This window comes from Malus domestica, chromosome 05 (genome assembly GCF_042453785.1).
Source record: "Malus domestica chromosome 05, GDT2T_hap1".
Classification (NCBI taxonomy): domain Eukaryota; kingdom Viridiplantae; phylum Streptophyta; class Magnoliopsida; order Rosales; family Rosaceae; genus Malus; species Malus domestica.
In genome coordinates, this window is record NC_091665.1 from 9,951,659 (window position 1) to 9,966,926 (window position 15,268).

Here is a 15,268-nt window from a genome sequence, read left to right on the forward strand (position 1 = left end):
AAGGAGGGAGAAAACTTTTCCTATACCCGTTGCATGAAATGGGAGTCTAATGTTCTCTGCATCATGTGCTACTCATATAACCATGAATGTGGAACACCTGTTTCGTACAACATTTTCAAGAAACAGTAGTTGAAGACATCCCTGAGAAACGCATGGTGGGGATGTGTTAATGTAGTCTACTGATTCGAACTTGGTCATCTTGATAGATTTTGATGTAGTCTAATGATTCGAACCATGTTATCAGACTGAGAGAAATCACTGAAACATTTCCAAGTTTTTTCCAGACGAGCTATGTGCCGCGAAGGATCAAGCTGATGGATTTCTGAAAAATTATGCCTGAAAGTAGCAAAATTTTTGGGGTTCAGGTTAACTTATCAACCGAAGACGCAAACTTCAAGCATGAAAATATCCGATTGAATAACTACCGGCTAACTAACTCATCATCAAGAAGCTTATTAAGTTGCTAAAAAGCACATAAAATGTTCATCAACAAAAATAGTCTTTCATGGCTATAAAGCATTACACACATAAGAGATCCATGTCTCCTTCCTCCATTAACATCAACATCACCATCTGCTATTTGTTCTTCATCATCTACATCGTCGGTACAAATTACTTAGTACACGTAGCCCTTGACGAACAATTCCTTCTTTGCCTCCTCAGACTCTCCTTCTCCGGTGTACTTGCCAAGTTGTGCGAGTGAGTTGGCCTTGGCACGGATGAGCAGAGTATCCTGAGCTGCCTTCACGTTCTCGGGTCTGCCTCCCCATGTCTTCAAACAGGTGTTTTGGAGAGCTCTGGCATAGGAGAACGACACGTGCCATGGGTTTGGCGATTGGTTCATCGCATTCAAGTTCAGGGTTGCCTCGACCTCAGATTGTCCACCAGACAAAAACTGCGCAACAAACACAATTTCATCATCGGTACATGATATATTCTCATCACAAAAGAAAACAATTAGTATCAAGTTTTTCGAACACTTGCCATGATCCCGGGGACAGCTGGGGGGATTCTCCTGTGGAGGAGCTTGAGGGTGTAGTCCGCAACCTGTTGAGGGGTGGCTCTTTCCTTGGCCTCTGCACCAGGAGTAACCATACTTGGCTTGAGGAGGATACCCTCGAACAAGACATTGTTCTCGGCTAGGTAGAAGAAAACCTCGGCCCACACCTTCAAGGCGACTTCGAAAGTCCTTTCAATGGTGTGTTCACCATCAAGCAAGATCTCTGGCTCAACAATTGGGACCAAACCACTGTCCTAAAGAATCAAGAAGCAAGCACTTTCTCAATCAGAAACACATCCTAACTAGACACAAAACAAAACCCTGCAGTCTAAGTAGCAACTTAATAGCAATTAGTCAATCATATATGAAATCAACTTGCATAGCATATCAGTTCTCTTACTTGTGCAATGGAAGCGTAGCGAGCGAGACCCCATGCTGCTTCCTTTACTGCAAGAGCTGATGGGCCATTGGGGATGCTCACAACGGTACGCCTAGTTCATCAAGTTGGTAATTACGTTACATTTTACTGTCATCAATTTACCTTATGGAGCTAGAATTAGTTGCCAAAATAACATGGGGAATTCAGATTTGATCCGTACCATTTGGCGAAACGAGCTCCCTGCTGGTAGTAGGCAGCAGTGCGAGAGGCAAGACCATCAAGACCTTGGCACCAGGACTCATCGTTGGAACCAGTTAGGGGCACCAAACCCTGTTGTTATCATAATCAGAACATGCAGCTACCATAATTTATGTACTAATACTATGCTTACAGGAGAGTATGCGTGCAGCTTGCTTTGGTATGTAAATTTTTGCATTTCAGTCAGCTTACCTTGTCGACTTTAATCCCGGGGACGATGCCTTGCTCAATGAGAACATCAACGATCTTCTTTCCATCAACAGTGGATTGGTAGAGAGTTTCCTCAAAGAGAATGGCACCTGAAACGTACTGGCCAAGGCCAGGAGCAGACACAAGTAGGGTACGGTAGGCTTGGCGGTTGGCCTCAGTGTTCTCTAGCCCGATTGAGGCAAGACGCTTGCCGCAGGTTGCATTGGACTCATCCATGGCCAAGATTCCACGGCCTGGGGACGCAACAGTTTTCTATACCGACAACCAAAACCACACCTCATCAAATTCAAACCTCAATAGGCAAAGGTGCAAGTTAAAGATGAACTTTTATGACTAAACGGTTTAGCATGTTACGTTATCAGACTATCAACTTGTTCCACATGGTTCAAACAAAAATCAACCTTATCAGAGTAAGAAACATGTTCAATTACTATAACAAGATGGCAATTCAAGTAACATTTTCAGAGTTTCTCGCGTAAAAAATATAATTCGTATGCGGATATTTTCGAGAGAGCATAAGTAAATCGTTCAAGTCATATATGGTAACTAAAACGTTGTAAAACTTACAGCAGTCTTAACAAGCTCATCAGCATAGGAACCGGCACGAATGGTTAGACCGGTTGGGGCAGTGGGTAGGCATCTGACTACCGAGGAGGCGGAAGGCTGGCGGAGGGTCTGGCCCTTCACCCACTCAGATTTGTCGAGAATCGGAGAAGACTTGAGGAAAGATGCAGAAGCCATCGTTAGCTGTAAAGAGTAGCAGCCAAGTGAGAGAGAGCAAGTGTAAAATAATCTTATCTCCTCCGGCAAAGCTCTCTTGCTCTTTGCCACACATGCACTCGCTCTCTATATTTATAACTGTCTAGTGTAGAACAAAGATGTCCAATTTGAGGCTGGTGTGCTCCGACCAATCCCGGCGTGCCATGTGGATGATAACCTGCAGACTTGGCTGGCTGCGTACGTGGTTCAGACATGGGGTTTTTTTTTCTCACCTTGGAAAAAAAAGACAAATGCATGACGCTCACAATGCGAAGCGTCCAAAACAGACTTGTGTCAAGATATTCCTCTCCAAATGGGGAAGTAAATATGAGGTTGTTATGGTCTCTCCTGCTTTGTTTCCCCCTTTCTTACTGACTAATGGCTATGGTTTAACGTTAAGGTTCGACGAGACGGAAAACCACGTGGACGGTATATAGCATTACAGGTCAGCTTCTACGACCGTGCTGGTGTTTTTCCACACCACATAAACGACGGCGATAGGTTGTTTCTTGTTTCAATCTAATGGCTCTCACTAAGTAGCAGATTCATGGTTGAATACAATGCTGATGAGTGGTTTAGGCCCCTTGATGCTGATTTGCACGAACAGGAACCTTTCTACTTCCAAGCTCTTGCCTCCACAAAACCTTTCGGTACGATGTTGAACATAACATAAGGAGAGTTCAACAAATAAATGAGTCATGTGACATTGTGAAACAACAGCAAGTCGATTATTAACACCGCAACAAATAATGAAATTAAAGCAGAATTCTATCATTCTAATGTACAAGATGCTTAACTAGAGTTGAGATCCAAAGATAGATCTGCAAGCCCAAAAACTAGATCATCAACCGAATCTACTTTCATACTTTTCCATACATCAGAGTCATCAAAAGTTGATGGGACCGGTTGAGGCAAACTTTCTTCGAGGGCCTTGTTCAACTGCTTTACCAGGTCGTCGTCTTCCTCCACAGGAACATCCAAATCCCAAACCCTGAAAATATCCTTAGTTGAAGGCTCCATCTCAGATAACGAAGAGCTGATATCGGCTCCTAACTCGAGGTTTTCCGTCATTCTCGGGTCATCTTTGTATCCTGGCAAAAATGGATTTCCCGTAAAAGTTGATGACTGCAAATTATTCATATCCTCATCAGTTGGCATGTCGTCATCATCATCTTCATCACTTCTTTCTGCTTCTTCACCAATACTAAGAACAGCATTTCGGATTCTTCTTCGGAGTTGTTTTGTTTCTGCCCGCTCACGAGATGGAAGTATCACGATGTCAGTTCCCCTGGTTAAACCATCAGTTACAAGTGAAGAAGAGCTGAGTGATTCAGGCGGCTGAGAACCAAGGATTTCTTGTAAGGCACCTTTCAAAGAGTCCCAGTTGTCATCGAAAACATCAAATTCGTTAATCAGGCACGAATCAACCCAAGCATCATCCTCTGGAGAAAGTACCTCGCCTTTTTTAAAAGACTCTAGGGAATCCATGATAAGAGACTGAATAGTGCCTTCAATCACTTCATCTCCAACATCCATGGCTACAAATTTAAGGGAAACAGTAAGTAGAAGCAAGTACAAGCCATGCTTTTTGCAAATACAAAACAATTTATGCTGACATGTGATTGTGATTAAATTCTGTCAGTATACACGTTCAGTTAAATGTTCACAAACAAATTCCGTGTTCATTTTCCATTCTGACATGAAAACTTAGAGCAAAATAAAAAATCCCAAAAAAAAAAAATATGTAAACGCTCCTTGCACAAAAAACTGAATGACAAAAAAAAAGAAAAAACCTAGCTTCCAATCATTTCAGAGGAAGTCAGTACGTTGGTTAGACACCATTGGAGACAGCCTTTTCAAAACATACCCAAGAAACCTAACATGGCTTCATTCATGATATTCACATATTCATGTAATACCAAAAGAAAATACAAGCAATATAACAGACAATGAAGTTCATACTAATACAGGAACACAAGGGCAGCAGATTATGGAAACAACTAATTAACAACAAATACAATAGAATGGTAGCGAACTCGGGTGCTTTAACCACATCTGTGACTTCATCTGTTCTGTTTCTTTTATCTGAATCCATATTTGTTGTTGAGGGTTTCCTTTGAGTAAATTCGAGCTTCAATAAGGTATGGAGTTTCATACATTAGAAGCTAATTTCCTGAGAATTCAACCTTGGAGTAAACATTTTCCAACTAATCATTTACTATGTATAGCAATAATGTCTAACTGTAGCAGTGAAACACATTAATTATCCAAGTGATTAAACTCCATAATGTTCCAAAATTTCCTTTTATCTCATAAGTTTCACCTATAATGCTCTGTTTCGGAAGAAACCGGGATGAAGGTTTTTCAAACATATCAATGAAACCACTCACTCTTGTCAAAGCACCAAAGCAAAACATTCACAAATAGACAATCGATACACATGAAGATATTGCTATACATCATTTTCTGCTTTACATTTCACATTAAAAAGTAAATTTCCAGATATTTATGCACTTATTAAAATGAAATAAAATAGCAAAATTAAACATAAACCCTTAACCTAATCAGATAAAAAAAACCCTAAACCTTGGGAAGGGGACTCGCAGGAATGGGAGATGAATTAACGACGACAATGGAGTAAGCTTCAGGGCTTGAGGGCTTGAGGAGCTTACCTTGTGCCATTGAGAACCCTAATTTGGAGAAGCATTTATGGATTAGGGAGAAGAAAAAGACGAACACTTTGGAAGGAAGAAGACGACCCAAGAAACGAATAATGATTCACAATTTCATATGGTTTACGAGTCTATCGGATACGGTTTCACTCCCTGAAATTTCAAAAAGCAATTTGAATTTAAAAGATATATTTTTCGTCATATCTGTGTCTGAACTACATTATTACTAACTTAAATCTAAGTTCATCCATTTTTTTTAGTGTAGATAATATCGTTCATTAAAAAAAATATTTATTTATGTCATACTACATCCTAATGGTATTCATCTTCACTTATTACAAGTGAGAGGTCTTAGAGCAACTTCACCGTTGCTTATTGACTTGGGGATAGGCAACCCAATTCACTTCTTGCCATCCAAAAACACTCCAGCCCACTGGAGCAGTTGGGCTCAAGGCTTAAAGAAAGTCTCGTCCCAACCTGGGGTTTGCTTAAGAAGGAGAGTCTTGCCGTGTAGAAGTCAAGCAACAATCGCGTCCATCTCTACGATGGAATCCGACTCCCAAAATTTCACGTGGACCATTAATGACACGTGACGCCTAGTCATTGTCCACATGGGCATCACGTCATCAGTTAACGGAAGACTTAACAGCCAGACTAACAGATGTATGAGACTGTCTCAAAATTAACACTTTAGGTATGACTCAGGGATGAAAAAAACTTTACGTACTAAATGTTAAAAACCACGAAACTTGAGAATAGTAAACTGAGATTTACCCTTTTAATTTATATCTAAATTACCTATTGATAAAATTTTCTTTGTCAATTAAAAAGGAGAGGCCAATTTCATTGGTGCTAGCAGTGTCCTCAAAAACTTGTTGAGCATAGAGATTTCTGGTTTTGTGCTAATCTTGATTGAGGTGAGATTCTATGTGCTGAAGTTTGAAGTGTTTTTATTGGGTTGCAACTTGCATGGAATAATGGAATTAAAAAAAATTATGGTAGAATCATATCTTGCTCTTGTGGTTCAATTGATTTCAATTGCAAAAGTGGATAACCACCCTCTAGGAAGTTTAGTATTGAATTGTCGTGTCTTTATGCACCAAAGTTGGTCTTGTGAAATTCATCATATCTATCATGAAAAAAAAATTGTTACTGATGATTTGACTAGTTTGGGTTTGTCATGCAGTTTGGGTCCAGCATTTTTTGAGCAAGCTCCTCCTTCTTGTCATCGGTTATCAGTTGCAAATATAATTAGGTCTCGTAGCTTGTGATATTTTTATGTAATCTTGCTTTTCTTTTGGGCTTATGCCCCGTTGTCAACAAAAAAAAAGGAAGCAAAACCAAATTAACCCTGTCAACAAAACTAAAAGAAAAATAACTAAAATAAAAGTTTCAGGCTACATAGTAAATTAAATACAAAAAAGTTTTACTATTTTTTTTTTTCAAAACCTCATAGCTAGGTAGCCATATTAGCTGCTCTTGTTTTCTCTTTCATGTTTTTCTCATAATAAACCTTTAATGACAAAATAAGTAATTTGAAATAGTCGCTAAAGATATGAACAGCCTCTTTAGTAATACATGAGAAAGCTAAAAGAATTGAAATGATTTTTATACCCACATTGTACATTAAACACAATGAACTGAATAATTAAAGTGAATCTAATTCTTGTTTCCTGTAAGTATATGTGCCCTCATTAGAATTTATTAATGTTCTTAACACTCAATTATAAGAGCAATCCTACCGAATTGACCAAATCGGTTGATCGGTATAGTGGCTAGTTTCATTCAATTTTGACTAAAGAAAAAGTTAGGGGCTTTTACATCTAGGTCCAAAAATATAGATGGTTTTTAGGAGTGAGTCAAGTTATCTAATTATATGTTTTTATTTCTTTTATACTCATTTTATATTTTTTTTAAATATTAAAAATCAATTAAAATTTTCTAATATTAAGAATTTTTCAACTCTAAAAAATCTAATTAATATCTGATAACAAAAAAAAAACTAATATACTAACATAAATTATTTACAAAACATTCTTGACACACCCCGACCGAGATCGAGGCATACTGGCCGTCACGTGAAGGTGACGTAGCCATGTGCACAGTGCGGAAGCAAAAAAGATAAGAAATATACGAATAAATAAAAACTGAAAGCTACTAATGTGCACTAATAAACAGGAAGTGCTCGGAGTGAGATACAAGTGTAAATACTCCTAATCAGAGCATAGAAGTTTAGGTGCAGTCCAGTAGGACAAGTACTAGTTATACAGTACCAAAAGATATCCTACGAATATTTTATTCTGTCAGAACCGCCGAGATCCTCAATGCCACCAACCGCAAGTCTACCTTAAACCTGGAGGGGCGCAAAATAGAAAATGTGAGTGGGCAAAAATAAATGCTTTTCAAAACCATTTCATCATTAAAATGCACTAACCCCTCGCCGTAAAACATGTATAAATTTTCCCATAAATAGAATATAAATATATACATATATATATATATATATATATATATATATATATTCAAATCATGCTTAACATATTCATAATCATAAGTATGCCATACCAAATATAAAACAAAATAAGTAACTCAGGTAAAAATAGATTTATGGAAAATAATATATTAGCCGGAACCCCTGCAGAAGTCTGTACGGCTGAATTCATAGCCCATTAGTCAATCTAGCCGGAGTCACTGCAAATGACCTATACGGCACTACACTGCACACGAGTCGGAACCACTGTAATGGTCTGTACGACAGGACTGGGTGTAATATAGTTATGCTCAGTGCTACACTCTCATGATAGCTATGCGATAAATTGCTAGTCACCTACGAGTTGGAACCACCTATAAGGGTATGTACGACAAGACTGTGCACCTAAATTGGATCCAATGTGAGCATAGAGTGCGGGAGGTGGCATTATAAACAGGCTTGTACTATATCTTTGGCTAAATTACAATCACCCGGGGTGCAGGTTTATGAACTCTATGCTTCTCAATTAATCACAACCGTTATTCACATTTACAAATCATAAACTCACTTGAGCTTACCTGAGCGTCCACAGCACCACAATATTATATATATGCAAACATCATATGCATATTCTAAATGTAAGACATTTGGCATGGCAATTAAAATCATAACTCGTTTAAATGCATTTTCTGGGAAAACATCAAGTATATAAGTATACACTGAAAACCAAAAGCCCACTCACTGGTATGTCGAAGGGTCGTAGCCCCCGAGCCGCTCTTGACTGCGCTCGTCCTCAGGATAAGTCTCCCCTATATGCGAAACAACTATAAAAACGTTATTTAAAGCACATAACTAATACTAGCTAATAACTTCTGATACATTGCTCAAATGGGATGTTTGAATATACTAACGTGATTTACACAACCTCACGAGCATCCCCATATTTTAAAAATAATTTTTGGAGCCTTCACGCGCCGGCAAGGGCATGGCCTTATGCGCGGCCACGCGCAGGGACCCTAACAGAATCCCTTAACCCCATTAGGAATATTTCGTTAAATAGTAATGGAATCCGTTAAACTAACCAACACCGTTAGCAATATTCCGTCATCTCCTCCCTACCTTCGAACTTTGGTGATCGTCGCCGTCGCCGGAAATTGCAAAATTTTCAAACCTTAATTTCTCGTCCGATTCTCAACCAAATTTCATGAATTATATACCAAAATGAAGCTTAAGACAAGTAGAACAAACCCTTACTAATTTTAGGACCTAAAATTCACGGGATCTCACCGGAAAAATCCACGATAATCCGGCCAAACTTAAAACTCGCAAATCTCAGGTTCCCGACGTCCAATTTATTGGTTTTTGTCCTTCGAGCTTCGTAGGAAAGTCCTAAAGCTTCCTACGAGCTTAAAATTCCCTAAAACATCCATAATAACGACCATGTGAACAGTACTCAAATCGGGGGTGATGGTTTCTCGAGTTTTTGAGGGTTTCACGATTTAAAAATGGCATATATGAACTCATGGACTTGCAAGGAGTTCGAATCTTACCTTCTTGACGTTGATCCGTGCGTGAAATGTGAGTTTGGCGTTCGTCCGTACAAAGTTGACGGAAACAGAAGAAAATCGAGAGGGAGGAGAGAGAGAGAGTGCACGGGAAGGAGAGAGAGATAGAGAGTTGGAGTGTGTATGTGGTCCAAAATTGTCCACTCCAACCAAGCAAAACAACAAAACAACTTAATTCCAATTAGTTCCACATACTTAGGAAAATAACTTGGACCTAAACCTAAGTCATGTACGTAGACCACTACCCACGTTTAAGGATGCACACCACTACCCACGTTTAAGGGTAAAGCCGTCCTTTCACATCATCGATAAAATTATCCCAGGACGGGCTGTGATAATTCTACCTTAACTCAAGCAACAAATATAAGAATGTATATTATACATATAAGCAAGATATGAAACCTAACTAAAAAGTAAGAAAAAAACATAATATACCTACAAGCAAGACACATTAATTTGTGACACGTTGATTATAAAAAAAATTGTCATATAGATACATAAAAATAATTAACCTGTGATATAGGTTGATTATAAAAATTAAAAATAAAATATATAAATGAGGTTTAAAGTGGGAGGAAGAACAAGAAATAACAAAATAAATAAATAAAAAGAAATAATCAATGAGATAATTAGGAAGAAATTTAATTTTTATAATAAATCTTATTATTTAATAGATAATTATTGATAATAAAATAATTAAATTTAAAGAATTGGACTTATTTTAATAAATTGGACTATTCTTACTATTGGATAAAAAAATGGTACTTATATCAAGTTTCTCCAAAAAGTTAAAGGGTCCAAAAATTGAATTGAATCGTAATGAATTGGTTTGTTTACAGTTTAGAGCTTTTGTAAGCCGGCCGAATTGCACCGCCACATACATATTGGTTTTTTTTTTCTTTTCTTTTGTAAGAGGGTAAGTTTACTCTTGCTTCTCCTGGTTTTACGGAGATGTGTGATTTTGTGTGGGTCTGTGACAACTTTACTTGGTTGAAGTGTTTGTTGGTTGTATCCCCTTTCATTGCCTTGTTCTTGGTTGGTCTATCATGGTGTATGCCTCGTGGTAGGCTTTCTGGTTCCTGTTTGGCTTCTTAGCTTTGGAATGTGAATTCCTAGCTTTCAAAAAAAAAAAAAAATAAATAAATAAAAACATTACAAAGAAGAATCCTCACAAAAAAAAAAAAAAAAAAAATTATAAAGAAGAATCTTCACATAAAAATTTGAGTGACCATTTTATATTTTCTCTCTTTGTCCTTAATAGCATTATATTTGATTTGAAATGGCCCATACAGAGGACGTAAGACCATCTCCAACCGAAGGGTCCAGAGGGCCAAAAATAGCCCGAAAATCATCTCGAACCTAGGGCCAGGCCAAACGGCTCATGGGCCCCACTGGACATAAAAGGGCCAAAGGCCAACCGGCTGGCTAGCCCTTTTTTTTTTTTTTTTTGTTCTTTTACATTTGCCTAGCCCATTTTAGGGTTTAGGGCTTTGGTTTTTTTAGGTCCCAACCCATTTTTTGTTTTTTATGCCTAGCCCACATTTTTTTTTTAATTTCTAATATTTTCCTACACCATTTCCCATATATTTTTCACCATTTCATACTATTTTACCTCATTTTATGTCAATTCTTCACATTCCATACTATAACCCTTTGGCCCTTGGTTAGAGACGGTTTTTTGTGACAGGGCAAAAACGAGCCCTATGGCCATTTGGCTCTCGGTTGGAGATGGTAAGAAATATGGTCATTCATTGTTCATTAAAATATTAATTTCTTAAAGGGCCAAAGGGCCGAAAATAGCCCGAAAACTGTCTCCAACCGAGGGCTAGGCCAGAGGGCTCGTGGGCCCCACGAAATCTAAAAGAGCCAAAGGGCTGGTCGCATGCAACTAGCCAGCCAACCCCGGCTTGCCAAAAAATCAGAGCAATCCTATCGGTTATAACCGACAGGATTGCTTAAAGAAAAATTTGAATCCAACGACCAGCTGACACCAGTTACCGTTGGATTCATTTTTTTTTTTTTTGGTTTTTTGGGCCAATTTTTTTTTTTTTTAAATTCTAAAAAATTCTAATTTTTTTCCTATAAATACCTAAACCATTCATTCACCATTCCTCACAAAATTTTCACCATTTCAATTCTCATATTTTCTTTCCTCTTTCAAAAATCTATCCTTCAATTTTTTCAATAATTTTCAAATGACCTTGTCTACAATGAAAGGTACGGCTTGGAGCCGAAAAGAAGATGAAGCTCTTTGCAAGGCTTATACATGGGTGTCGGATGATAGTGTGAGGGGGAATTGTCAAACAAATGACGGTGTTTGGACTTGTGTGTCCAAAAAATTACTTAGAGTTCTATGAAGGCACCGCTCCACTAAATATCCAAAACCATGAGAGTTGTTCTTCAAGATGGAAGAAACATGTTCAGCCAAGTTTGAACAAATGACATCAATCATTGTTAGCAGCTACAAGTAGACATGAAAGCGACACTAATTACTACGACGAAGTAAGTGTTTTCATAATTTATTTTAAATATTTAATTATATTACATTTAATTTCCTTTAATTTTTTTCTAGGTACGCCAAGCGGAGTAATTGTATATGGAGAGCAACTCGAAACCTTTTCAGTTTCACAGTTGTTAGGAAATTTGTAAAGGGTGAGTTTTATTTAAAGATCCACCACATAAAGCTCTTATGCCGGTGTTTGGAATTGCATCATCAGTTGCAGATATAGATGAGGATGGATGTCCTACCATTCAACAAACAAGGGTAGAAAATCTGTCTTCAGGTGAAGGTTCCATACCTAGGGCTATGGGACGAAACAAGGCGCGAAAGTTGAAGGAAAGGGTAAGGCAAATGATGATTATGCCGCTCAACATGAAGTGGCGGCCTCATTGCGATTAATGGCGGAGCAAAAGGCCTTGAGGTGGAAGAAAGGAAGTGTAGGCATGAAGTATGGGCCAAACAAATACAAGAAGAGATGGATGATAAGAATATGGAAAGGAACACTTCGAATTACACTCCAATGAGTAAGGCCTATTTTGATAGGAAAAAAAAAAAGAAATTATGACTCGGCGGCAGTTGTTTACCTCTGACTATACTTCTACAATGACGGATGATGAAGAAGATGTTGATTATGGATATTAAATTTAAGTTAATGTTGTTTTTAAATTTAATTTGTAGTTTTAAATTTATTTTGTCGTTTTTAAATTTAAGTTGTAATTTTTAAATATAAGTTGTAATTTTTAAATTTAAGTTGTTGTTTTTAAATTTAAGTTGTTGTAGTTTTTAAATTTAACTAATAAATAATGTTTGGCCATTTGGCCCTCGGTTGGAGACGATTTTTTGTGACAGGGCTAAAATGAGCCCTATGGGCCTTTGGCTCTCGGTTGGAGACGGATGCAAATATGGCCATGGTTGGAGACGGATGCAAATATGACCATGTACTGTTCATTAAAATATTAATATCTTGGAGGCCCATAGGGCTAAAAAGAGCCCTTTGGCTAGCCCTCGGTTGGAGATGGCCTAAGGAGTTCAAAGTAAATTGAATAAGAAGGGAGTCATCTACATTCATCCCAATAGTCTTTATTTTGCTGCTTTATTAGTTATTTCAAGATGTTGATGCATGCTTCATATACCATCAAATTTCGTAGCAGTAAGCTCAGCCATGAATGTTCCAACAAGAGACTTGTCAGCAGTCTTGAAATGAGTCTCAATATTTTTCAAGTATTTGTTAGCAGTTTCAGCCTAAGGAAGGTTAGTCTTTACGATGCTCGCTTTAGTCATTCACATAAACAGCATGCACAATCTATTCGATCTCTCCCAGGCATTATAGAGAGATTTTTCCGTAATAACAACATGTTTATCAGTTCACAGTGCCAAATCAAGGTCCAGGACACCAAGGTGAAATTGAACTTGTTCACTCCAATATGAGAAATTGGTTCCACTAAGTGAGGGAGTAGGTGAAGCAAGCGAATGAAGAGAAATGGGCACTGACACTACAATCCAAAAGTGCTCAAAATATTAGTGTTTTGCCTACTAAGAAGCATGTGTAAAAACATTACCTGCATTATCGTATTCTGACACACCTCGACCGAGATCAAGGCATGATGGCCGTCACGTAAGGGTGACGTAGCCATGTGCACAGTGCGGAAGCAATAAAGATAAAAAATATGTGAATAATTAAAATCGAATCTACTAGAGTGCACTACTAAACAAGAAGTGTTAGGAGTAAGATACAAAAGTAAATACTCCTAATCAGAGCATAAAAAGTCTAGCTGCAGTCCAATAGGTCAAGTACTAATTATATAGTACCATAAGATGTCCTACTATTATTTTGATAGGTCAGAACCACCGAAATCCTCAAGGCTACCGACAACAAGCTTACCTAAAACCTAAAGGGGCGCAAAATAGAAAACGTGAGTGGGCAAAAACAAATGTTTTACAGAACTATTTCATTTATCAACATATCTAACCCCTCGCTGTAAAACATGTATAATTTTTCCTAGAATCAAGATATAAGCATATACATAAATATATATGTAATTATATCAATTCAAATCATGCTTCACATAATCATATTCATATGTATGCCATGCAAAGATATAACAGAGTAAGCAATTTAGGTAAGAATAATTTCATATAAATATAACATGTTAGTTGGAACCCCTGTGGTAGTTTGTACGGCTGAATTCATAGCTCAAAAGTCAATCTAGCCGGAGTCACTACAATGACCTATACGACACTATACTGCACAAGAGTTGGAACCATAAAGCTTCACATATGCATTAAATACGGAAATACAATAAATAACCAAGCGTACTTGGATCCATGATGGCAAATGCTATGAGATCCCAATTGGTTGACATGATGGCAAATGCTATGAGATCCCAATTGGTTTCAGTCAACGGCTGAGGAAATAGTTGTTTTCTCTCTTGCCTCTATTTGAATGTGAAAACCCTAATCGTGTTCACAACACTCACTTTCTATAGAAATTTCATATTGATTATAACATTCATTTCAATTATGACATCCTGGTGCTTATAACATCCAGTGCTGGTGCATATTGATTATAATATCCTCAACTTAAGATAGTGAGTGCCTTGAGTTTTTAGAAGCTTTATTTTGTAATTATATGGATATTATAATTTAAGACTTGCTTGGGTATAGAAGAAAAATATGTCGAAAATACATGACTTTTCAATATGGTTGCTCAAGTAATGAGAGGTATTTTGTTAGTAACAAATCAATTCTTAGCAAATATATTATATTACCTTGATCGATAACAGTTAAAAATATTATTCGTAAATTATTACTTCAATTATTGGAGTTGAATACGGTTATGGTTAAAAAAAAAATGTAAATGGGAGAAAAAATGGGTAAATGGGTTAAAAAAAAGGGTTTATCACAAATGGTCATTGAGATTGATCAAACTCATCATTTTGGTCCCTCACTTTCAAAATCAACCAATGTCGTCCCTAACATTCAATACTGCACATCAATTTGGTCATTCTGTTAAGATTCTGTCAACTATTGTGTTAATTTATATGTGGAACCCACAAATCCAATGAAATGATGACAAGTGGATTACAAAAAATAAGGGTTTTTATCATAAATGGTCCTTGCCATTGATCCAATTCCTCATTTTGGTCCTTGAGTTTCAAAAATCGATAAATTTGGTCCTTGACTTTCAATACCACACATCAATTTAATCATTCCGTTAAAGTTTCATCAATATTTTTTGTCTCACTAATCCAATCGCATGGCGCCATGTGGATTAACTATAAGAAACTCGCTTTTTTTTTTTTTTTAAGATTTAAAACTAAAAGTAAAATAAGAAACTATAAACCAAAACTAAAAGAAAAAAAGAAGTCATTATCGTCTTCGTTAGGGTATGCTCACAAAGAAAAGGAAGGCACCATGACACCATTAAACTACTTGGCCTCTTGAACTCACTCTTC

At 37.3% G+C, this 15,268-nt stretch overlaps 2 protein-coding genes across 3 annotated transcripts; both read right to left on the bottom strand.

The window, feature by feature from the left end:
- Positions 1-437: 437 nt before the first annotated feature.
- LOC114823197 (fructose-bisphosphate aldolase 1, chloroplastic-like) lies at positions 438-2,873 on the bottom strand. Its single transcript, XM_029098614.2, has 6 exons — positions 2,415-2,873; positions 1,830-2,099; positions 1,600-1,709; positions 1,401-1,491; positions 985-1,254; positions 438-895 (listed from the first exon to the last, which is right to left on the bottom strand). The coding sequence occupies exons 1-6, from the start codon at positions 2,586-2,588 to the stop codon at positions 617-619; spliced, it is 1,194 nt and encodes a 397-aa protein (XP_028954447.1). The 5' UTR covers positions 2,589-2,873; the 3' UTR covers positions 438-616.
- A 412-nt stretch (positions 2,874-3,285) lies between these two features.
- On the bottom strand, positions 3,286-5,475 carry LOC114823198 (uncharacterized). Of its 2 annotated transcripts, none has more exons than XM_029098615.2 (2): positions 5,279-5,475; positions 3,286-4,144 (listed from the first exon to the last, which is right to left on the bottom strand). In XM_029098615.2, the coding sequence occupies exons 1-2, from the start codon at positions 5,286-5,288 to the stop codon at positions 3,399-3,401; spliced, it is 756 nt and encodes a 251-aa protein (XP_028954448.1). In that variant the 5' UTR covers positions 5,289-5,475; the 3' UTR covers positions 3,286-3,398. The 2 variants fall into 2 exon arrangements, with proteins under 2 accessions (XP_028954448.1, XP_028954449.1); XM_029098616.2 differs by having other exon boundaries at positions 5,193-5,442.
- Positions 5,476-15,268: the final 9,793 nt, after the last annotated feature.

Bases quoted from the DNA above. Each gene is read 5' to 3' on its own strand.
- LOC114823197 (XM_029098614.2), bottom strand. From the start codon at position 2,588: ATGGCTTCTGCATCTTTCCTCAAGTCTTCTCCGATTCTCGACAAATCT. The intron at 2,100-2,414 runs GTAAGTTTTACA...TTGTCGGTATAG, and splicing joins ATGAGCTTGTTAAGACTGCT to AAAACTGTTGCGTCCCCAGG. The intron at 1,492-1,599 runs GTACGGATCAAA...TTGATGAACTAG, and splicing joins GGAGCTCGTTTCGCCAAATG to GCGTACCGTTGTGAGCATCC.